General features: G+C 41.4%; 1 protein-coding gene across 1 annotated transcript in view; it reads right to left on the bottom strand.

Annotated features, from left to right (window-relative positions):
- Window positions 1-25,174, bottom strand: part of SENP6 (SUMO specific peptidase 6) — a 180,038-nt gene that overhangs the window by 66,043 nt on the left and 88,821 nt on the right. The window contains 5 exon segments of the mRNA XM_030555783.1: window positions 3,772-3,805; window positions 4,228-4,395; window positions 7,441-7,676; window positions 8,871-9,273; window positions 20,450-20,511. Coding sequence (XP_030411643.1) covers window positions 3,772-3,805; window positions 4,228-4,395; window positions 7,441-7,676; window positions 8,871-9,273; window positions 20,450-20,511 — 903 coding nt within the window.

The raw sequence follows: 25,174 nt of genomic DNA, 5'->3' as shown, positions 1-25,174 counted from the left end.
GGAATCTTGTCTGCTTGCCTTTTGGCTTGATCATCTTCTGCCGGGACAGCAGGTCCTCGTCTCCCCAGATAACCAGATCTTTTTTGCTTTATGACGGTTTTGGAAGGCTCATCTGAACAAGGCCTTTGCTCTTTGAAGCAGCTCAGGACTGCTGGAAATAGTCAGGCTTTGAAGGAGGAATTTGTCCATTGTTTTAGCCACAAAGCTCTACTATTTGCCACAGGAAAGGTGACCATGACTCCAGAAGTTGATAGAATTGTGTCATATACATGACACTTGCCCAATTCTGAGTCCTCATCTTGTGTCTCTAGTGACCTGCTAATGATCTGCAGCCCTCTCACAATCACCTGTGTGGTGCATGTCTTATCAACTGAAGCTTACAGCAGAAGATTTGAAGCCTCATATAATCATTTAAGGGATATCTCCCTTTTTCCATCAGTGAAATTCACAAAAAGTGCTTCTCTTTCCATAGGAAGTGCCATTCTCTTTGCTACTTCCAATATGAAGCCCAGGTGCTCAGTAGGTGTCTTTGCAGCTGAAGATCTGAAAGAACAGAGCCTTTAGTGTTACACTAGGGGGCTGGTTTCTTGTATGGGATATTTCATTTATGGTCAATTGTTATTATCATATGAGGGTGGAAGGGCAGCCCCATGGGGCCCTAAAGTCAAGAACAGTATAAGGTCCAAACACTTCCTGGAATTCCAGAATACATGCCATCCTTGACAAGTATGGATATGTTTATGTGGAGTTGGACACTCTGGACACTGGGCGTCTGGACTGACATACCAAACTTCCATCCTCATTTTCATTGGGGGAGGGATAGCTCAGTGGTTTGAGCATTGGCCTGCTAAACCCATGGTTGTGAGTTCAATCCTTCAGAGGGCCAGTTAGGAATCTGGGGCAAAATCAGAACTTGGTCCTGCTAGTGAAGGCAGAGGGCTGGACTTAATGACCTTTCAGGGTCCCTTCCAGTTCTATGAGATAGGTATATTTTATCATCATTTTATTAAATCTTTTATCTTCTCCACCTCTCTGTTCTTCCACTGACTAATGTTACCCAAGGAAACCTGGTGATAAGATGGCCATTTCTTTATCTAATGACAGGTGAAGACCGGCTACTGCTATATGGGAACAGCAGCAAGGCTAACAAGACTCGGGTGTTTTTGGAAAGTGGAGAGAAGAATGTGAAAAAGTCTTCCACGGAGATGCATACAAATACATAGTTAAAGCAAGTACAGAGGGAATCAAGTATCAGAGGGGTAGCTGTGTTAGTCTGGATCTATAAAAGCAGCAAAGAATCCTGTGGCACCTTATAGACTAACAGATGTTTTGGAGCATGAGCTTTCGTGGATGAACACCCACTTCGTCGGATGCATGTAGTGGAAATTTCCAGGGGCAGGTGTATATATATGCAAGCAAGAAGCAAGCTAGAGATAACGAGATTAGTTCAATCAGGGAGGATGAGGCCCTCTGCTAGCAGCTGAGGTGTGAAAACCAAGGGAGGAGAAACTGGTTTTGTAGTTGGCAAGCCATTCATAGTCTTTGTTTAATCCTGAGCTGATGGTGTCAAATTTGCAGATGAACTGAAGCTCAGCAGTTTCTCCTTGAAGTCTGGTCCTGAAGTTTTTTGGCTGCAGGATGGCCACCTTAAGATCTGCTATTATGTGGCCAGGGAGGTTGAAGTGTTCTCCTACAGGTTTTTGTATATTGCCATTCCTAATATCTGATTTGTGTCCGTTTATCCTTTTCCGTAGAGACTGTCCAGTTTGGCCGATGTACATAGCAGAGGGGCATTGCTGGTATATGATGGTGTATATTACATTGGTGGACGTGCAGGTGAATGAACAGGTGATGGTGTGGCTGATCTGGTTAGGTCCTGTGATGGTGTTGATATGTGGGCCGAGTTGGCATCGAGGTTTGTTGCATGGATTGGTTCCTGAGCTAGAGTTACTATGGTGCGGTGTGCAGTTACTGGTGAGAATATGTTTCAGGTTGGCAGGTTGCCTGTGGGCAAGGACTGGCCTGCCACCCAAGGCCTGTGAAAGTGTGAGTGGGTTGTAGATCCCTGATGATGCGTTGGAGGGGTTTTAGCTGGGGACTGTATATGATGGCCAGTGGAGTCCTATTGGTTCCTGGACAATGATCCCACACTTTCACAGGCCTTGGGTGGCAGGCCAGTCCTTGCCCACAGGCAACCTGCCAACCTGAAACATATTCTCACCAGTAACTGCACACCGCACCATAGTAACTCTAGCTCAGGAACCAATCCATGCAACAAACCTCGATGCCAACTCGGCCCACATATCAGCCACACCATCACCTGTTCATTCACCTGCACGTCCACCAATGTAAACCTCAAGTTGTTTGAAAACTAAATGTGGTCTCAGATTATGAAGTAATAAGAAGATAGCTGGCTTGGAATTTTTTTTTGTCTCCCAAGAAAAAAAAAATGATATTTTTTTTATTTTCTAATTGAAAAACTGTTTGCTAAATAAAATTTTGAGAAGAGTTTTCAGGGTTTTTAAAAAAATGAAAAATAAATTTTGAAGTGTCAAAAATTGATGTTTCCCAGGGAAATCTGTTCTGTCAAAATAGTCATTAAAAAAACCTCACACAGGCAGATGCTTTTCTACCACGTCTAATAAGATTTCTGGTGAAAAGGAATATCCAGATTTCGTTTCATATATGAAGGTGACGATTCCTGAACAACTGAATGAATATTAAGAGACTATCCTTTACAAATGTCAAAGCCTTAAGGTCCCCATCCAGCAAAACACATGCTTAACTTTAAGCACTTGAGTAGTTCCACTGACCCATGCTTAAGTTCTTTGTGGTATAGGCCTTATTGCATAAATCGAGAAAGAAACAAATGTGGAAGTACTGAACCACTATCATTTGTCGACATTTACATGAAAGCCTTTCACAAGAATGACTACTCCATAAGGAGGGAAACCTTATTTTGCCCAGAACTTAGCTTCACAACATAGTCAAAAAGAGTACAAAGATCAGCAGGGGAAAACAGAGCTTATGCATAAAGAGAATATCTGCAGCCTTATGATTCCCCAAATTAAGTCACTAACAATTAATTTAAAAAAGTCCTACCTCCTCTAGGACATGAAATATGCAAACTGTTCGCTAGACAAAAAAAGGAAAAAATTCTAAAGAGGGAGGAAGAGGATGAATTGGGTGCGGATAGAGAGGATAACCTGCAACCAAAACAATAATTTATTCTCTTGCTGAGCTTGCTATTTTCATCTTGTTGAAATGAGCTGATAACGTGTTAAAAGGCATAGGTATAAAAGTCCTACTAGTATCATCCTTGCCAGGTGTGACTGCAACCCCTCTCAGAGGAAGATGCACATCATAGATTTTTCCTAATTGTAATAGTGACTATTGATCATGTAGTTGTCTATTCTACAACAACCTAATTTTTTTTTCCTTTTGCTCCAGGGTAAGTATAGATTATACAGAAATAAGTCAGTCCCTGCTAATGGTGGACAGACTCTTTATATGACCAAAGTTCTTTAGTGCTCCAGACATTACCAAATCAATATCAAGGACAATTATATACATACCCCAAATTTTTATATTAGCTGCTGTCTGTGAGAAAAAGGGACCTAGTATAACTTACTGTTACAATATATCTATACACCACACACAAAAACTTTACTACATTTAAAAGAAATAAAATCAAGCTTTGGACCATTTCTAAATAAAAGCCTAACTTCTTTATCAAGAATTTCTGCAAGGAGAAAGAAAGTAAGTACTAACCTTCAAGACGTATCTTGATAAAATCAAGGCAAAACTGTGAAAGATACAACTATATTAGTATTATATATTGCTGGAATTCCATAATCCATGCTTCCACGAAAATAAGCCCCCCAAAAGCCTTCATGTCTTTAGAAAATATTAGTTAAAACCCCAACTTTTAAAAACCAAGTTTAAAAAAAACTGACTTCAAGCCTGAATGCAGTATATATTTAAACCAAATTTAAAGAAATGAGTATCTTCCATATGTTAATGTCCCTGTTTGTCAGCCTGACTGTTGAACATACACAGGATTTCTCTCTGCATTTACTTTGGATTTCATTTAAAAGGTTTTAAATACCCTGAAAACACATACATGTGACTTTTGCCTTCTAATCAAAGAGATACTTATTAATATTCCAAAATGACAACCCTCACCCTAATACGAAAAGAGGGCTGACAAAGCAGAAGTGTACTTACAATCACAGGTTCCACAACCATTCTTCGAAGGGTTCCTATTCGTATACTTCGACAGTGTAGAATGACGCTTTCCCAGGAGTTTTGGTAATTTATAGGTACAGCATCTGTTACTTCTTGAGAAGTAACTTTACGACGTTTTATTGGTGTGTTAGATACAATGTTGCCAAACTGCAAAGTAATTTTCAAGTATCAGAATTTCTCATTACAATTTGCTGTTAATGCAGAAACCCATTACACTGTAACAACTTAATTTTCACCTATTTTTGCATAAATAGAATTACATAATACTGATGCCAACTGTACAAAGGCTGTTATTCTCCCAAGAATTTCCACTGACATCAAAATCAGGAAAACAAAGTTTAAGTATTTTGTTAATGCAACCAGATTACAGAGGTAACTATTAGTGCTAGTTGTGTATATTTTGCCACAATTATGAATTGTGATTAGTGCTTTTGGAGTTGCCAAAAAACAACATAATTACACTAATGCATTGAAGTGTGGTGCTGCTTGACATGCTCAAGACTGCTTCTCTCCTTCCTCAAAATGTTCTTTTTGGTTTTATTAGTACATTCTTTGGGTGACTGTGAAAGTGCAGAACTACTCTTCTTGAAGTACAGCACATGAGAATGTTACCAGGATCACAACATTCCAGAAGAGAGATCATACATAACCATGGAAACCCTCAGGGGACCTCCGTCAGTGGGCTGTTAGATTTTTAGGGCAGATTCCAGAAAGAAGAAGCTGAGCACTGATCGAAGGCATTTGGAGACTGGCTTCAACTCAAAGAAGCTAGTGAAGCTGAAGTGATGCATTAGCTCAAGAGATGTGTCTGCTTTGATTTTCAAGTAGAACAATTCTAGAATATTGTTTTTAGAAGGAAAGCTGATCATTAACTGTCAGGTGACAAGGTTTTCAATCAATGATACTTACAAATTTTTACTTTGTTCTATTCTGTGAACAGTTTTCTGTGTTCATCTCTCATGTTTAGTGCCAATATTCTCTTTTGATGAACAACTTGTGTTAAGACTTGTTTCTAGTTATAAAAAACTGACTATACTGCTGTAAAAAGGTACTAACAGCTAGAAAAATATCTATCTAAGCTAAGTTACTAATCATTTTTGGCTGCAGTTCATTATGCACTTTGGGATCCTTTGAATTCAAAGTGCAATACAAAAATTTAAATAATAAAAATAGATCTAGTACAGGAATAGCTACAACAAACATTTTGCTACTAGTATTGCCCATGAAGACATTTTATTTTGCCTGAAAGAACCTAGCTAGTGCTAGTAGGTGAAACCTGTAATAGGTTTGTTTTCATCAGAAAAGTATAAAATAGAACTTCAATCAACAGCTATTATACTATATTATATATTATAAACAGTAGTTAAGTTCTTGTCATATAAAACATTCACATACTAAGTATCATAGCCATACTCAGGCAATCAGTGTGAAGGGTTAAAGGATTTAGTACAAATATATAGAGTGAAAGATGGTTAGCTTTTTGCATGATTTATGATAAATACCTAATGTAACAGAGAGACAGGGTGGGTAAGGGAGTATCTTTTATTGGACCAACTTCTGTTGGTGAAAGACAAGAGTTTAAGCTTACATAAAACTCTTCTTCAGGTCCTCGCCCACCTTATCTCTTAATATCCTGGGATCAACACTGCTATGTCAACATTACAAGCATTGTAACAGACACAGTTAATGGTAGTTTCCTTCTTTCATGGCTAAAATTGTAGGTATGTTCCATGTTGATGATATTTCAGCCCACATCTCATTTTGCCAATGATTTCCTCTCTTTATTTCACTTGCTCTAAAGTGTTCAGTAAAACTCAGATGTTAGCAGTTTGTTCTTTAAAGTTAGTGAAAAGGAATGAGAGGCGGTACAGTGAAAGACAGTGAGGAGGTTTTCAAAAGGCTCAAATAGGACTTAGGTGCCTAACTTCCAATGAGTTTCAATGAAGTGTTTTCAATTATTTCCTTATGTTATTTCAGAAGAGTATTAGAATAACTGAAATGGAAGAATTGTATTCGTCACCCTAACTTCAGGCCTTACCATCTTAAAAGTTAATCAAACAGAGCATATTATGTAGCCTAGTAAATTTCCACAAAGGAGTGCTAACTTGAATATGAATGTAATATGCTGAAATCTATACCACTAGTTCAGTATTCTAAACAAACACTTTCAACACTTCCAACTTGGATCCAATATCCTGTGTATTATCAAGTACACTTGGAGTATGTCAACACTGTAATTAAACACCCACACCTGCCCTGTGTCAGCTGATTTGGGCTTGTGGGTTTGGGCTATAGGTCTATAAAGCTGCAGTGGAGACTTTTGGGGGTACATCACAATGGGGGAAGTGCCCAACCCCAAATGTCTACACCACAATTTTACAGCCCTGCAGCACCAGCCAGCTGAAATGGGCCAGCTGTGGGTATTTAATTGCAGTGTAGTCATACAGCTGCTGGACCTAATTCACAATAATTCAAATGTACAAGTGACCCAAAAGAGCTTTAAGCAGCACCATCATCAACTGAACACCAATTGTTATAGGGAATTTATTTATTATTTTTTAAAGGATCACTGTCAAGGTTGTTAAGTCTTTAAATTAACATACCGTGAAAGCTGTCCCCTTTGACAGCACTAAAGGAGTCTGCTCATGGTGCATTTTTTGTCTTTGTTTATCCAATTCTTGCAGTGGTGCTCAACTAAAAAACAAAAATCCCCACCATGAAATCCTTAAAATAAGTGCTATTAGTTGGGACAGTTGTCAAAGCATTTAATTTTAAGGACCATCATCCTTGCCCAGTGTCCCTTTATGTTTAAAAAATTTAATGCTAAAAATTATCCTTCTATTAATGCATACAAATATTATACACCACATCACATCCACAATGGAAGAACATGTCCCTAATTATATAGAAAGATAATCTGTTCAGCATTAAACACAAAGAATGTTGAGAATGTATGATTTTTTAATACATCCCTACATGCATAAGCATCTACATATATTGAACAAAGTTTCCTTAGGCTTCCAAATGTTGTATGAATGAGGAGAATACTTGACCAACTGTCCAAGGTGAAAAGTAATCAAATAAAGACCACTTATGACAACTTCTGGTAGGATACACCTTTAAATTTTTCATTCGCTATCTGAAATTTTATACACAGAGGTTTATTAAAAAAAAAAAAATTCAGCTGAGTACCTGATCTTTCATTCTTGCTTTTCTTGGTAACGTGATGGCAATTTCTGTGTCTGCTGCAACAGTACTTAGTCTCTGTTCTATTCCAGAAGTATTTTCCTTTAATGCTGCTTCCACCTTTCCTGTGGAAGGTGCTGGGGAAGAACGGGCTGAATCTGCGGGTCGAGGCGATGTGCTTTCCATTCCGTTAGTGCTGCCACTGTCGTCGTCATCCTCCTCCTCGTCACTGGACAAAATAACTAAGAAGCAAATATTAAATACAAAATACAATGCTTGATGCATGTAATTTTTTTTAAAATGACTATTTAGTGGCTTCTCTTTTTCTGGATAGCTAAAACACAGAACATCAAATGTCATCGGCATCAATTTCTTCAACATATTTTCTTAATATTTACTTTGCCACCAGTGGAAGTGGAAATATCAACTTCGTGGTCAAGACAAATAAACCTATTTAGTAAGGAATTAGCTGTGATCAATATGAGTTAAGCCCAATTTAAATATCTTTTGCTGGAAAGGTTCATTCTTAAAAGGAAATGGAGCCCTGGCAAATATTAAAAAAAAATAAAATTACCATCCAGAGCACAGTTCAAGGTATTTAAATTTGAGAGGCAGCATGATACAGTAGACTAAGCACGGGACTGGAAACAGAAACTCTGGAAGTTCTAATTCTGGCACTGCTACATGGCTGTAAGCAAGCTGCTTAATCTCTCTGCTATTCATCCCTATGGACCTGTAGGACACTCAGCGAGTAAGTTTAAATCTTATGTGGAAGCATTCAATGGGATTAATTCAAAGGTATGGAGGGGGGGGTGGACATGGTCAGAGCAATGGATAAGGAATATGGTCTTCACAGGTACATTTTACATTGGACTAGAGGGTACTGATGTAAGCATTGCGGAGGACAAAGTAAATATGAAGAGGCTGCTGCAGTCCAGATATGAGCTGAGTATTTGGACAAGAAATTTTCAACCATGTAGATTAAATTAAAAAAGGTTTGATTTTAGAAATATTATGCAGAAATCAACAGCAAAATGTGACATGACTTGGATGTGATGGGCAAAGGAGAGGGAGAAGCCAAAAAACCACGTTCTCTTTTTCAAGCTTAAGTAATGCATCCTCAGCAGAAATACTCTTTAGAAATTAAGAATCAATCATTAGCAGCATGCCTGGCATTTTTAAATATATTAAGAAACTACTAACACTTAGTTTTACCAATCCAGATTTTCCACATTCATCTTATTTTATTGTACTCATAAGGGGCGTACCTCTAAAATGCAGAACAATGCAAAATTAAAAACAAAAAATCAAGACCAGCAAAAGATTCCAAATAGTTGGCAGGAGACAAATGGAAACAAATATCTTTCATTCTTATAGGATATTCTTGGGTATTTGGCAAGTTCAAATCATATCTAGCTATATTAAAGCATACTTACTCGGATCATTTAGTTCAGATGGTCTTGTATTCCTCTGTCTTAAGTTTCCTGAACTTTTAGGATTTTTTGTCCCAGTTAAGAGACCAACTTTTCCATTTGGTCGTGACACAGAATGTCCTATAATATCATTACTCAGTATGATATCAACTGGACCCTTCCCACCAGCAGAGCCATAGAACTTCTGCGTGTTCAATCCTGTACCTGGAGATTTTTGCCCTGTTGAATTCTGATGTATTGAAGATCGCAATAAAGGTCTCAGAGATTCACTCAATGACACAGTTTGTTTGGAGCGTCTTTGCAAATCCTTACAGAAAATATTTCCATAACTTTGGCATTTGGTCTGATTTTCATTTGTCTTTTCACAGCCTGAGCAAAGTGTGGAATAATCAGTTGGTTCCAAATCCTTGAATAAAAAAAAAGGCAATAAGTACAACATATGTTGTTTTGGCATTTGTAGAAAAAAGGTACAACAGAAACTCAGATTTTAATCTTGCAACTGAAATGTATATTTAAAAGAAACAATCACTCAGACCTATGTATGTTATGTTAGCAATACCACAAAGAACGCAAGCCTAAAGCAAACATTAAAGAGTAGCTTGACTTTGTTTTGCTTTTTAAGTGAAAGTCAAAGGGTAGGTCTACACTGCAACTAGACACTCATGGCTGTTCCATGCCACCCAACTTGGGCTCACATGGCTCTGGCTGAAGGCCTTTTCCATTGCAGTTTAGACTTCCAGGCTTGGGCTGGAGCCTAAGGTCTGAGACTCTCCCTCCTCGCAGCCCAGAATTCTACACAGCAATGAAACATGAAATAGTAGCTTTCAACAATAATTATCTTTCAGATGTCTCAAAGTAGAAGGTGTCAGTTTTTCTTTCATGTGATGTCTCAGCATGGGCTTTACTGATGATACATAAACCACTGAACCTTGCTAGAATTAGTCTCTCTTTGAAAGTAACAGGCTATTTAAGTAGATGGTACTTTCACTTTATTTTTATTGTGCATTTGTTTTATATCCTGAGTAGAACAAAATAAATTAAAATTTAGCAAAAATCCACATAATATACTAAATCTTAATATCACCCTTTCTGTATGTATGTCTCGTGTTCTCTACTCACTAATTTAATCTCCTCCAACACTTATTCTAGTATTTCAAGCCCCTGAAATGTTTTAGGGGTATATATGGGTATGTGTGGGGGAGAAAGAGGAAATAATTTCTTCTCCCTAAAACACCTCACTTGCTTATTTCAGGATAGATAATATTCAGTCCTGACTTAACAGCTTTTCTATTCATAAAAAGCATCAAGACATTTATATCAGATATTTCATGGCACTGCAGCAGGGCTCAAAATGAACTCTTTAGCTCCATTTGGAAAGGGAAATCCCTAGCTTTCCAAAGAAATTCCAAACTTCTAACCCAGAAAAGAGCTGACAAACTAACTTTTTTATATATAAAAACATCACAATATTATTTTAAAACATTTGAGGATTTTATTACTACTCCCTCTGAACCTGCAAAGTAGGATTCATGCAAACTAAGGCACTTGACTCTACAGAGAGATTCCACACACACCCCCACTTGGTTTTTTCCCCATTCTTTAAATGTTTCTGGCATATACAGTATACACAATGGTATCATGTGGCACAGCACTCTAGCTGCACTCACACAGAATGGGATTTCACCCAGAGTTTTGCCATTGTCCTCACTGACGACCGGACTTTATCTTCTCTCTTTTTATATTCAGTCATATAACCATTTGGCATTTTAAATTCATTGCAGAAACAGAATTCTCTCCGATAATAAATTATTCACCATATTTAGCAGTTAATATGAGTCTTGCAATTGAAACAGAAATAGAAAACAAGAATACTATCTTTGTTTAAATGGCTCACTAGATTTAAGAGTAATATAATATTTGACATAACTACATTACACACATTATGTACTGAATATACTGAAATGCACATACATTATGTATATCCTCCAGTACATTCATTTGATTAGAAGACAGAAAAATGCCAAAAGGTCCAAGGATGAAAAAAAATTGAGAGAAAATCAATTTACTGCAAGTAGAAGTTTTAGATCTTTAGCATGAAATTGTGCTATTTTCTCACTTCATGTGCAAGAGGCTCTTTTAAATTTTTTTTACATTCTAGTTTTTCCTCCAATCACTGGATATTTTTGTACTGAAAACTCCTCCCCCTTCCCCTCTTCATTTGACTGGAACAAAACCCAACATGGCAGTTTTACTTCTCTATGCATAGTCCTTATTAATTATCATTATATCAGCAGGAATGGATAGTTGAGTGCTTATACCTCTTATGTCAAGTATCAGAGGGGTAGCCGTGTTAGTTTGGATCTGTAAAAGCAGCAAAAGAATCCTGTGGCACCTTATAGACTAACAGACGTTTTGGAGCATGAGCTTTCGTGGGTGGTATTCATCCACGAAAGCTCATGCTCCAAAACGTCTGTTAGTCTACAAGGTGCCACAGGATTCTTTGCTGCTCTTATGTCAAGTTACTCCAAATGATATTCTTACAGAACCATTTGGTAAATATTTGAAAAATGTCAACAACTAAAGCAAGTTAAGTTCTTTAAAGCCTTTTAGATTTAACAGGTCACATTACAAATAAGTTTAAGCTAACTAGGTAAAACAAAGTAAAAGGGAATATTAATTCTCCCATCCAAACAAAAAAGTCAGACATTTTTTTCCAGTGGCAACAAAAAATTGTTACCTACCTTTCGTAACTGTTCTTCAAGATGCGTTGCTCATGTCCATTCCATTCTAGGCATGTGCGCGCCCAGAGACTATTGCCTTAGCAGAGCCTATAAAGCTTGCTGCGGTGCCCTCTGGAGTGCTGCGCTCGTGGCATAGTATATCAAGCTCTCTCAGCCGTATACCCTCTCACTTTTTTCTTGCCGACAACTCCGACAGAGGGGTAGAAGGGCAAGTAATGGAATGGATATGAACAACAAGTCGCTAAGAACAGTTACGAAAGAAAGGTAACCATTTCTTCTTCTTCGAGTACTTACTCATGTTGATTCCATTTTAGGTGACTCACAAGCAGACTCCTCAGAGGCCAGCTCAGAGTTTACAACCCTGCAGTTTGCAGTACTGCTCTGACAAAGCTAGCGTCATCCCAAGCTTGCTGGGTAAGCACATAATGAGATGCGAACGTGAGGACGGAAGACCAGGTAGCAGCCCGACAGATCTCTTGGATCAGCACCATGCGAGGAAGGCTGCTGAGGATGCCTGTGCCCTAGCCGAGTGAACCGTCATGATCGCTGGCAGGGGCATCTTTGCCAGTTCATAACAGTAATGGATGCAAGCCGTGATCCAAGCTTCAATTCTTTGGATAGACACTTGGTAACCTTTCATCCTGTCCACGAAAGCAACAAACAGGCGTGTTGACTTGCGGAATGGTTTCATCTTAGCTATGTAGAAGGCCAGCACCCATCTGACAACCAGGGTATGCAGTCTGAGTTCCTCGTCCGACGCATGAGGCTTTGGACAGAAGACCATTAGGTACATGTCCTGACCCACATGACACTGGGTGACGACCTTGGGACGGGTACGGACGCAGCTGGACCTTGTCCTTGTAGAAGACTGTATAAGGCAGCTCCAAACTGAGTGCCCTGACCTCAGACACCCTGAGGACCAAAGTTATGGCAACCAAGAAATAAACTTTTCAAGAAAGAAGCAGGAGGGAGCATGAAGCCAGAGGAGGGCCCATGAACCATGATAACACAAGATTCAGGTCCCAAGGGGAGACCAGGCCCCAGATGTGCAGGTAGAGGCGCTCCAGACCTTTTAAGAATCATGCCATCATAGGATGGGCGAAGATCTACCTGCCTTGAAATGGAGAGTGGAACACCGAAATGGCCACCAGGTAGACTCTAACTGAAGAGACCGACAGGCGCTGCATGCAGTAAATAGGCCAGGACATGACACAGCGGGGCCTCTGAGAACCGAAGCTGTGAATCTGAGGCCCAACACATAAATCATTTCCACTTTGCCAGGTAGGTCACCCTGGTGAAAGGCTTCCTGCTGCTCAACAAGACCTGCTGGATCCCAGAAGAGCATGCTCGCTTGTCCATATTCAGTCACGCAGTAGTTATGCTGTCAGGTGCAGTGCTGCCAGGTTCAGATACAGCAGTGTGCCATCGTTCTGCGACACCACAACCGGCTGAAGAGGTAGCTGCAGTGGGGCGGATGCCAAAAGACTGAGCAACATGCCCAACCAGTGTTTGCGAGGCCACACCAGGGCTATGAAGATGATGATCATCTTGTCCTGCTTCACTTTTATCAGGACCCTGTGAATTACGGGCACTGGCAAGAAGGCATACATCAACGCTCGCGACCATTTATCAAGATGGCATCTGACAAGGATCTCTTGTCCCTGTTCTGCAGGAAACCGAACACGTGGTACTTCCTGTTCTGCTTGGAAGCAAACTGGTCCACCTGGGGACTCCCTCATGTGCAGAAGATCAGGTTGACCACCTCCAGATGGAGCAACCATTTGTGGTGAGTTGAGAAGGCTCTGCTGAGCTGATCTGCCATGACGTTCTTGGCACCACGTAGGTGGACAGCCACCAGATGAATGGCATGCCACACACAAAAGTTCCAAAGGCTGAGGGCCTCCTGACAAAGGGCTGAAAACCTGGCCCCATCCTGCCTTCTGATGCAATACATTGCGGCGGCATTGTCCATCAGGACCTCCACTACCTTGCCTTCTAGGTGGGGAAAGAAGGCCTGGCAGGCTAGGTGAACCGCTAAGCTCCCTGACGTTGACACGGAGGGTTAGATCGTCCCGCAGCCATTGACCCTGGGTGCTGAGCTCGCCCAGATGGCTCCCCATCTCAGATCCGAGGCATCGGATACCAGAGGCAGCAATGGGGACGGAGTCACGAAGGGAACTCCCTGCAGCACCAATCAGCGATCTAGCCACCAGTTAAGGGAAGAAAGGACACAGTCTAGTACCCTGTCCAGGGCATATCTGCTGGGAGCATAGACCGAGGCGGTCTATGCTTGTAATGGCTGTGGGTGGAGCTGAGCATGGCTATCCACATAGGTGCATGTGGCCATATGACCCGTCAGCGATAGGCAGGCGTAGGCCGTAGAAAGCAAGTGGTTCTTCAGATGGGAGATCAGGTACAACATGGCCCGAAAGCGTGCTTCCAGTAGGAAGCCCTGGCCTGTATGGAGTCTAAAACATCTCTGATGAACTGTATGTGCTGGACTGGCACTAACATTGACTTTTCTATATTTATTAACAGGCCCGGGTCGCAGCAGGTGGAACACACCAGATTGAGGCTGCCCTAGTGCCAGTGGTGCTCTTTGCCGACGCCGAGGTGCTGGAAGACTCATGCCAAGATGGCTTGAACATCAGGTGGAGGGCGGACGCCAAGCCTGATGTCTCTCTCCTTTTGCGTGTAAGGCCTAAAAGTTCCTACAAATTCGGCACCACTCTTTAATGTGTGCTTCCCCCAGACACTTGAGACAGATGCCGTGCGGGTCGCTAACAGGCATAGGCCAGTTACAGGAGTCACAAAAGCCCGAAGACCAGGGCACAAAGTCTATGCTGGGACCTAACTACTAACACTAACTATCACAATTAACAGGTACTTAACACTAAAGATAACTATATACAAAGCTGAAAGGCACAAAGTCCAAAGAAAGTAACTGGAACTCCTTGACGAGCAAGAAAGGCACTCTGACTGACTACCACAGACAGTAAGACGGAACTGAGAGGGCGCAGGACCAGGGGCGCCTGATATTCTGCACCATGAGCGCGGCACTCTGGAGTGCGCCACAGCTGGCGCTATGGGTACCACCAAGGCAAACGTCTTCAACGGCCATGCATGTAGGAGCACACACACCTAGAATGGAATCGATAAGAGTAAGAACTTGAAGAACAGATTATTTTTTATTATATTACAGATCAATATCTATGGAAAACTACCATGTCAAGGAGAGAACTTATGTATCTTTTTAACAACGTCTATTCTCTACTGTCTGAAACACTAAAAAGAGTTAAATCTTTTGTTTAGCGGATTCCCTTTTGTTTTAAAATACTAACACACTGAAATATTATTACTATTTATATGGAACATAAAGTATTGTAAATTACTGACATTTTCAGGTTTGTCAAAATATACCTGATCATGTTAAAGTATGGAAATGATTGAAATAATTTAGACTCTGACCAGTTTGTGCTACATCATCAGGAGAAAAGATTATTTACTTGTAACTGGAGGTTCTTAGAGATGTGTGGTCCCTCTCTCTCTTTCCACTGAGCATTATACACATACAACATGCACTTGGAGCTGGAAATTTGAAAGTAGCAGTGTCGTTTGGCCCAAGCATGTGGTCTGCCTCATGGTTTCGTTCGAGGCAATAAAAGGCGGAGTGAACGGTCCGCACCCTCAGTTAGTCCTTTGGTATCGTGAACCAAGAAATCCGCAGCAGGGGGAAGGAAGGTGGGATTGGAATATAGATAAGGACTACAAATCTCGAAGAATCTCCAGTTACATGTAAGTAACCTCCTCTTCTTTGAGTGACTGTCTATTATATTCCACTGAGGGTGATTAACAAGCAGTACCTAGCTAGGAGGAAGATGCTAGGAAGATGACAGAATTGTGGAGCAGAGAACAGCCACACCAAATGAGGCATCTGTCACAGAATCTTGTACCAAAGTGTAATGGGAAGAAATGGTATGTATTGAACTCCATGTGGCCACCCTACATATATCCATAAGCAGCACATTGTGAAGCTAGGTGTCACCAAATGAAATTAATAGGCAACAGGTTTAAAACAAATAAAAGGAAGTTCTTCCTCACACAGTGCACAGTCAACTTGTGTAACTCCTTGCCTGAGGAGGTTGTGGTTTTGAAGGCTAGGACTATAACAGCATTTAAAAGAAAACTGGATAAATTCATGGAGGTTAAGTTCATTAAGGGCTATTAGCCAGGATGGGGTAAGGAATGGTGTCCTAGACTTTGTCAGAGGGTGGAGATCGATGGCAGGAGAGAGATCACTTGATCATTACCTGTTAGGTTCACTCCCTCTGGGGCACCTGGCATTGGCCACTGTTGGTAGACAGGATACTGGGGTAGATGGACCTTTGGTCTGATCCCGTTTGGCTGTTCTTATGTTAAGTGTGGCCATACTGGATGCCTGTTCTCTTGTGGAGTGCGCTCGTACCCCAAGGGGTGGAGACAGTTCAGATAATTGAAAGAACACGATGCACCCCGAAACCCACTTAGAAATCTGCTCAGAGGAGATGGCTTACCCCTTAATCCTCTCCATTACAGCAACAAACAGTCTAGGGGACGTTCTGAATGGCCTCATTCTCTGCAGGTAAAAGGCCAAGGACCTCTGGACATGGAGGAAGTGAAGGCATTGTTCCTCCTCTGAGAGGAGTGCGAATTTGGAAAGAAGGCAGGTAAATGAATCGTTTGTTTGAGGTCAAGCAAGGAAACCACTTATGCAGAATCTGGGGTGCATCTTATGGCACATGGTGAAGGGGACGGGGTCCATCATCATGGTCCCCAGTTTGCCTACCCTTCTCACAGAAATAATACCTATCAGGAAGGAGAGGAGAGACAGTGAGCAAGAAGCCAGAAGTTTGAAGGACAATTTCATCAATGCCGCAAAAACAAAGTTGAAATCCCACTCAGGAGCGATGGATGGAATGGGAGGATAAGTTCATAAGAGACCCTTCAGAACCTTGCAGCAAAGGGGTGCATAATGACAAAAGGTCTTCTCCACAGGACGGTGAAAAGCACTAATGGCCGCTACATGCGCCTTGATGGAGTTTGAGAGTCGAGTGCCAAGGCCTTCAGCAATAGGAGATAGTCCAAGAGGAAAGAAAACCCACAGCCTCAGGAGCAAGACCCTTCTGCTGGGCCAAGGAGGTGAAATATTGCCACTTGGCTCGATTTGACTGCCTCATGGATTTTCCTGCTACTTGAGAATACTTGTACTGTTGACAAACACGTCAGATTAGCGATGAATCCATCCAAAAAATCAAGCTCTAAAGAGCAGCGCCTGTGGATTAGGGTGTCTGATCCTGCCGTTTAAATTGCATGAGCAGTTCCAGAAAAGCCAGAAGAGGAAACAGAGGACATGCTGACATCCAGAGGAGGGAAAACGAGAATTGAAGAGGACAGAACAGGTCAAGCAGGATGACCATGCTCTCTCCCGTCTGATTTTGTGGCAGACATGTGACAGAATCGGTAGAGGAAGACACATATAACTGATGGTCCGAACAGCATATGACACGGACAATGCCTTGGGAACAGGTGAAGAGCCCTTCCCTGGAGCAGTACTGGATGCATTTGCTGTTGGTGTGGGAGACAAAGAGGTCCCTGGTCAGAGTTCCCCATCAGTCAAAAATGTCATTGACCACAGAGTTGTGAAGTTCCCATTTGTAGCTGGTCACAAATTTCCTGCTGCGAGAGTCCATAATCATGTTCCAAGTCCTCGGAAGACAAGATGCTGACAACAGGATATTGTGTGCGATGCACCAGTTCTACAAGCAAACCACCTCTGCACAAAGTGCTGGCGACTTTGTGCCCCTTTGATTGTTTAGGTAGTAAATGGTGATGGTATCGTCTAACATGATGAGAACTTGACGGGAGTGGATAGACAGTAGAAATGCGAGACACACTCCTTTCTGCCCCAAGCTCCATTCCTGAGCGGTCCAAGTTCTTTGTGTCAGGTGCTAGCACATGTGGGTATGTACTCTATCTATTGAGTGATGCATCTGTGATGATCATTGTGCATGGAGAAGACCGAAGGAAGGTATCCTGGTGCAAACTTGAATTGGTCCTTCCACCACCGAAAACAAGAAGAGAACCTTGGGGGTGTGTCTGTGTATGTGGGGGTGGTGGTGAATGGGATAGTCAGTAGAAGGTCCATGGAATGGTTCGTAGGAGAATAGGCTCTCTGTAGCCACAGCGGAAGCAGAGACAAGTGAAGGAGGTGACATACGTGCACATTGCCACGTAGCCAAAAATGGAAAGGCAAGTTCTGGCAGGAACAGAAGGACTGGAAGTCACCATAGTAATCAGTTCTAGCAGGGTCTGGAATCTGTCCTCTGGTAGGGTAGGCACATGCAGAGACCGCAACGATGCATGGCCCAATGAACTCTAGGGACGGTGTAGGGTCTAATGTCAATTTTTTGTTGTTGATGCTCAGCCCCAGGAAGGAGAGCAGTAGAAGCAGCAGAGAGGTAGATACTTGAGCCTCCTGTTTGGATCATGCTGCTGGCAGCCAGTCATCAAGATAGCAGAATATAAGTGCTGGTCTACACTACCATGGTAAAATCGACCTAACTTACGCAACTTCAGTTACATGAACAACGTAACTGAAGTAGACATTGTTAGATCCACTTACCGCAGTGGTTACACTGCGCTGTGTCAATGGGAGAGAGTGTTTCCTGTCAACTTCCCCTGTGCTTCTCTGGGAGGTGAAGTATACAAAAATCAGTAGGAGAGCAGGTTTTCAGACCAGCTAAAATCAACACTTGCTGCATCAATTGCAGCAGGGCTGATCTACCAGCAAGTGTAGACATACCCAAAGGATCCCTTGACGCTGGAGGTGGGCGACCAATACAGAGAAAACCTCGCTGAAGACCCATGGAGCAGTGACGAGTTCAAATGGTAGAACGCTATATTGGAAGTGTCAAGAACCTACCATGAATCTGAAGAACCCTCTGTGGGTAGGATGAATATGTAGAAGTAAGCGTCTTGCATATCAAAAGCTGTAATCCACGTGCCTCTTTCTAGCAAGGGTATAATTGGCTGCAAGAGTGACCATAGAAAACTTTAGTCCACGTATGAAGTGAATGAGATGACAGATCTAGGATTGGTCTCCATCCTCCTTTTTTCTTAGGTACCAGGAAAAAAGCGGAATATAACTCTGTGCCTCAAAAGGCCATGGAAACAGGTTCTATTGCTCCCATTTGAAGGAGGGCATCTACATCCAGGGCGAGGATACTATCATGGGAGTTGTCCTAGAGGCAGGACGGGGATGTGAATGAGGTAGTATCATGATCTTGATCACATAGCCATGTTGAATGGCATCCAGAGCCCACTTGTCCGTTATCACACTTCAGGCTGGTAGAAAGAGTGCTAGATGTTCCCCAGAGGGAGTGGGTGGTATATATGGTGGAATGCAAGGTGGTTGTTGGCTCTCTAAATATACTCAGAAATATCGCTTATGCGAAGACTGAGTACACAGTGTTGAAGACTGCTCTGACGGACCAGGTGGATGGGATTGTTGGGTTTTCTGACTCTTAAAAGGAGGCTCGTAGTGTTGTTCAAAGAATTGAGGAGTTCTGAACTGTTGTGCAAGGGGTGGATGGTAGAACTTGCATTTGGGTGCTGGTGTGTATATATACACCCAGTGACTGCAGAGCAGTCTGGAGTGCTGGTAATCATCAGTCTTCGGGTTGAAGAGGAAAGAGTTATTGAAAGGAAGGTCTTCAATGGTATTCTGCACTCCCAGACAAATGCAACCAGGTTTCTCTTCTCATGACGATCCCTGCAGCCACAATGTGCGAAGATGTGTCCACCAAACACACCACAGCCTGGAGTGTCACCCTGGCAACCAATTTGCCTTCCTCTACGATAGTATGGAATTGGGCAAGGTCCTGCTGGGGAAGTTTGTCAGCAAAGTTCTATTTTGCTAGTAAAGCAAGGTAACTGGAGAGCCATAACTGAAGGCTGGCTTAAGAAAAGACATTACAACCTATGAGGTCCAATCTCCTACCTGCCTTGTCAGTTGGAGAAGAGCACAGATGATGTTGCCTGGTCTGTTCCGTTGCTGCTTGAATAACCAGGGAATTGGGGGGTTGGGTGAGGAAAACTCAGATCCCTTCACCAATATATAGCATCTCTTTTCCATCCCCTTCTGGGGTGGGTGAACAGGTGGCCAGAGTATGCCAGACAGTGTGGGGCTGTTGGAGAATAGCACTGTTGACTGACATACTAACTATATACAAGTCCTTTTTCTGTGTTTCAGAAAGTACATTCCAAGAGATGAAAAATCAATTGAGGCTCCGATTCAGATTACGGGGCTGTGAAAAGGAACTGAGGGCACAGGCAGTCCGCCCTGCCTTTTATCACCTCAGATGAAATCAAGGGTGCATGCGCAGACCCAGGGTGCATTCACAGACCAATGGATACTACTACTTCCAAAATCTCTAGATGCATGGCACATGCATATTATCCTCCACAGAGTAAAATGGTGATCATCATTTGAAGAAATAAATATTATAAAAGGTATACACAGTACCAATATTGATCCTTTACAATCTGGATGTGTCAGAGTGGTAGATAGACATATTTAAAATTACCAAAACATTCCCTTCCCAGTTACAAACATTTTTAAAACTGTAACTATTTCCACTCTGAAACTTGAGCTGTGTCTTACTAATGCTACTTGTTTCTGAAGTTAAAATAGAACCAGGCATTTTGTATCTAACCCACCTCTAAGTGGGTTAAACAGTTTTTTGTAGCAGGAGACAGAGGCAAATCAGATTGACATGAACTGCAGTGACGTTTCTGTTGTACCTTCCTCTTAATTTCAGATTCCGATTCTGATCCTGACTCTTCGGTGTTTTCCATTATACTTTCTATGGGGGGAGGAAAAAAAATCAAATAAATTAACACAGAGAAATCAATGTATTAGCTTTAGATGCAGAAAAGACTTTTGACAGGAGTGGGCTGGAGGTATGTTTTACACTGTAGAAAAATTTGGATTGGAACCTATATTTAGTTCCTGGATCCAACTGTTATATTCTTACCTAGTCCCTCATATTACAACTAACAATGTGACCTCTTCAGCTTCTTCTGGGGTACTAGAAAAACTGTGTTTGCTGGCCCCATAAACTTTTTTATTTGAGCCCCTGGCAATAGCTGTACAGGCTCATTACGATATCAGAGGCATACAACTTGATTCCATGGAGTACACATTGATGTTCTACAGAGACAATACCCTTTTGCATACATTAAAAACCAGAAACCACTATTCCAACTTCCCTTTCATTAATTCGAAAACTCAGAGCAATATCTGGTTACAAAATAATTGGGAAAAATCAGAACTATTTCTCTGTTGTCATATAGTTGGGCTTTTTTCATAGGCAAACTGATGCAATTAAGTTCCTCAATATACAAGTACCAAGAAACATTAATAAATATATCTTCACTAGTTTAGAATCCGTACTCTGTAAAATAACTTGTTATATAAATAGGTGGAATCTACTCTCCCTGAGCCTGTAGGGAATGGTTAGTACAATAAAAATGAATATTCTGCCTAGACTACTCTATATTCTATCTCTATCCCTCTGTCTAATCAATACCCATTAACTCTAGCTCCCTATAGCCAAAAGGTGGGTTTGTGCTCCTAGACCAACAAAATTACTATTGTGCTTTTATCATGTTACAGATGTTAAATTGGTTACAGCATTCTAATACCCTTATATCTATACAGGAGGAAGCTGAAAGAGTATTGATGCATCCAATTCCTCCCATGGAGCTCCTGGGTGCTTCTTTTTGTCCAGTGGAAAAAAAATAAGGTGCCTACAGTGGTGGCTGTGAGGAGGGTCTGGACTATCCTAGCTAAGAGGTACCAATTTTATCCTCACCACGAAGTACCTATCAAGTGTAACCCAAACTTGCAAATGGTGTGTGGGGAAACTATCATTATGAAGAACTAGCTGAGCAAGGGCATGAAACAGATTTCCCAATTAGTCAAGGATAAAGGCTCTTCTCTCTTTTTTAAACACTAAAGAAACCATATGATCTGTCACCCTTAGTAGAGTGGCAGTCCTTACAACTAACACATTTGCTAATGTATCAATTTGGTCTGGATGCCCTAGGACTGTCACAGGCCCCAGACCTACTGGGGACCTTGGAATGGCTCATAATTTCCCCAAGCTTATGTTCACTATGTATGCTTTATTATCAAAGAAAAAAATTTAGTGGTCTGGAGTATTTTGTGAAAGCACAGGAAGGGGAGTTATCACAGCCCATAAAAGAATCCCAGTGGCACACTATACATGTTAAAAATGCTTCTGTGGATCTCAGGCTACACCCAATACAGCAAAAGATTCTATTCAAAATATACTCGATGCCACAAAGATTAAGCAAAATAGGGTCTTGTCCTCTGGTGTTTGCTGGCACTGTAATAAAAAAAAGGAACTCTGATACCTATGTTATGGGACTGTCCAACTGTCAGGCAGACGTGGAAAGAGGTGGACAAAAGAGTGAAAATAGTGCTTGGTTTCACCAAATCTTAGCTGAAAGTTATATCGAAGGTTCTGTACCTACTGCATTGGGAGTAACTCCATCACAAAAACTTGGGTTCTTGAAGACTGTTATGACTACCAACTGCACGATTTTACAAAAATGGAGAAGTAGGGTTATACGCAGAATATAGTAATGCCATTTGGACCTGTATGAATTGGCAGTGAAAGAAAGCGCTTATAGACATGGAGAGCAATTATATGAATTTGAAGACATCTGGACTCCATTTCTTGATACATTTGGATAAAGAATGCTGAGATAGATCAGGTGGAATGAAAGTCTGGAATTATGTGAGCTATCAGCTTTTTCCATTTCTTCTTCCCCATCTCCACCTTCCTTTTTTTGACTATTTGTTTATGTCTCTTTTTTTATTGTTATTGTTAATATTATGTTTGTCTGATTTATCATGCCATTCAGCCATATCTGCATAGCTGAATGGCATGACAGACATATGACAACTTTGCTAGTGAAGTAAAACTAGCTGTAACCAATAGACATAATACCCAATTAAGTTTCAACTACATAGAGGAATAGCTAATGATCAGAGCCCTAACAAATTCAAATTTATGGTCCATTTTGGTCAATTTCATAATCATAGGATTTTTTAAATTTCATAATTATGATTTCAGCTATTTCAAATCTGAAATTTCACAGTGTTTTAATTGTAGAGATGCTGAGCCAAAAAGGGAGGGGGACACAGACAATGACGGTACTGCTACCCTTACTTCTGTAGTGCTGCTGGTGGCAGCAGTGCCTTCAGAGCTGGGCAGCTGGAGAGTGGTGGCTGCTGGCTGGAAGCCCAGCTCTCAAGCCAGAGCCACCACCAGCAGTAGCAGCAGCACAGAAGGATGGCATGGCATGGCCACCCTTACTTCGGCGCTGCTGCTAGTGAGGTGCTGCCTTCAAAGCTGGGTGCCTAGCCAACAGTCACCGCGCTCTTCAGCCACCCAGTTCTGAAGACAGTGCAGAAGTAAGGGTGGCAATACCGCAGCCCCCCTAAAATAATACTATAACACCCCCCCCCCCCCGCAACTCCCTTTTGGGCCTGGATCCCCAGATTCAGAAACACAGGTCTCCCCCATGAAATCTGTATAGTATAGATCAAAAGCACACAAAAAAAACAGATTTCATGGGCAGAGACCAGATTTCACAGTCCATAATGCATTTTTCATGGCCATGAATTTGGTAGGGCCCTACTAATGATCTTCTAAATAAAAGGATAAAAAAAAAAACTAAGAAAAATGTTGAACTTTTTGTTTTAGAAATCAGTCACCATTTGCAGATTCCCATTTTATAAATGGAACTGGGATATGCCTCAATGAAATCTGTAATTTAATATTATTTCCTAGCAGGCAACCTTGTCTTGAAAAACACCTTGCTAATTTCGCTTCACATCAGAAGAACCCAGTCTCTGGCAATGCAAACTCTGCCAGGAATAAAGAAAAGGAAGTAGTACATGACTCCTACAGCTTCTGCTTTACCATGAAAAGCTGAGTCAATGCACCCTCAGAAATGAGGAAAGGCAAGGCCAACCAAGGTGGTGATTTCCATAGGAAATCTACTGATGGGAGCACTTACTTGGAACAACTGTGAAATACCAAGGGTTGTCTTAATAGGGAGTTTTTCCACCGGTACAAACCCAGCAAATGTTATGCATTGGTATAAGCTGTTTCTATGCAAGCCCTACTTTACAATGGTGAAGCTCATCTATACTGGTGGAGCTACACTAGCATAGCTACACCGGTACAAAAAATCCTTAATGCAAAAAAAGCCCCAGTTTACAATGTTTTCAGACAGGCTATTCTTTTAAGGGCTACTTTGCACAATATTGTAAAAATAATGGCTTCTCATTTCAAGATTATTTTAATAAAAATGTGCAATTGACTAACTACATTTAATTATAATATTTTATATTAGAACTTTCTTTTAAGGCTACACTATTTAAAATAGATATACATGCCATTTAAACGAAGTATTGATTGTCCCATTCTCCCTCCCACCCCCATCTCCCTGAAAACTGCATGGATCATTGACGCTTACATTTAGAGAAGGATCTATTTTCACTCAAGAAATAACTGGACTTTAAGGGGATTCTATTCATATACAGAACTTAAAGTTCAAAATGTTTACATATTTCAGTTAATACTAACACAAAATGAGAAATAATTCCAGCATAGTCATTAGGGCACTGTCGATTGGGTAAAAAAGCATATTACCTCAAGTTCTCCTTTAATAATCTGGATCCCTACTAAGAAAACTCAATACCTCCGATATACTAATATTATATATTTGTATTACCACATTACCTATGAGTCCTGGACTTGGACCAGAACCCCACTGACTTAAGTGCTGTACAAACACAGAACAAAAAAAGATGGTCCCTGCCCCAGAGAGCTTATAATGTAAGTATAAGAAAAGAGACAGAAGACAGGCCAACAGGGGTGTACAAGGAAACAATACTGACCAGCATGATAGGCAGAAGTCTCAGCACATCAACAGCCTAACTGTTAATTTTTTTGTAGTTTTAAGGGAGGCTTGAATGAGGATGGGTTAGCTTTACAGATGTTTATGAGGAGCTTCTCCTAAGCAAGAGGGGCAGCACAGAGAAAGCACAAAGGTGCTTGTTTGAAAATTTAACAAGTGGGCGATAGAGACTGGCATTATTGGCTGACTGGAGGTGGACATCAACCTCTTAACAGTGAATGAGACGTGATAGATAGGGTGGGGACAGGCTGGGAAGGGCCTTCAAAGTTGAAGACAAATGGCTTATGTGTGCTGCAATAGAGGGGGAAGCTGATGGAGGGATGAAAAGAGAGGGGTGACATAGCCAAAGCAATGGGCTAGGACAGGGGTTCTCAAACTGGGGGTCAGAACCCTTCAGGGGGTCATGAGGTTATTATGTGGGGGGTTGCGAGATGTCAGCCTCCACCCCAAACCCTGCTTTGTCTGCCGCATTTATAATGGTGTTAAATATATTGAAAAGTGTTTTTC

The sequence above is a fragment of the Gopherus evgoodei genome, chromosome 3 (genome assembly GCF_007399415.2).
Source record: "Gopherus evgoodei ecotype Sinaloan lineage chromosome 3, rGopEvg1_v1.p, whole genome shotgun sequence".
NCBI classification, from domain to species: Eukaryota; Metazoa; Chordata; order Testudines; family Testudinidae; genus Gopherus; species Gopherus evgoodei.
Note: the sequence above shows the minus strand (reverse complement) of the source record. Positions and strands in the feature narration are given on the sequence as shown.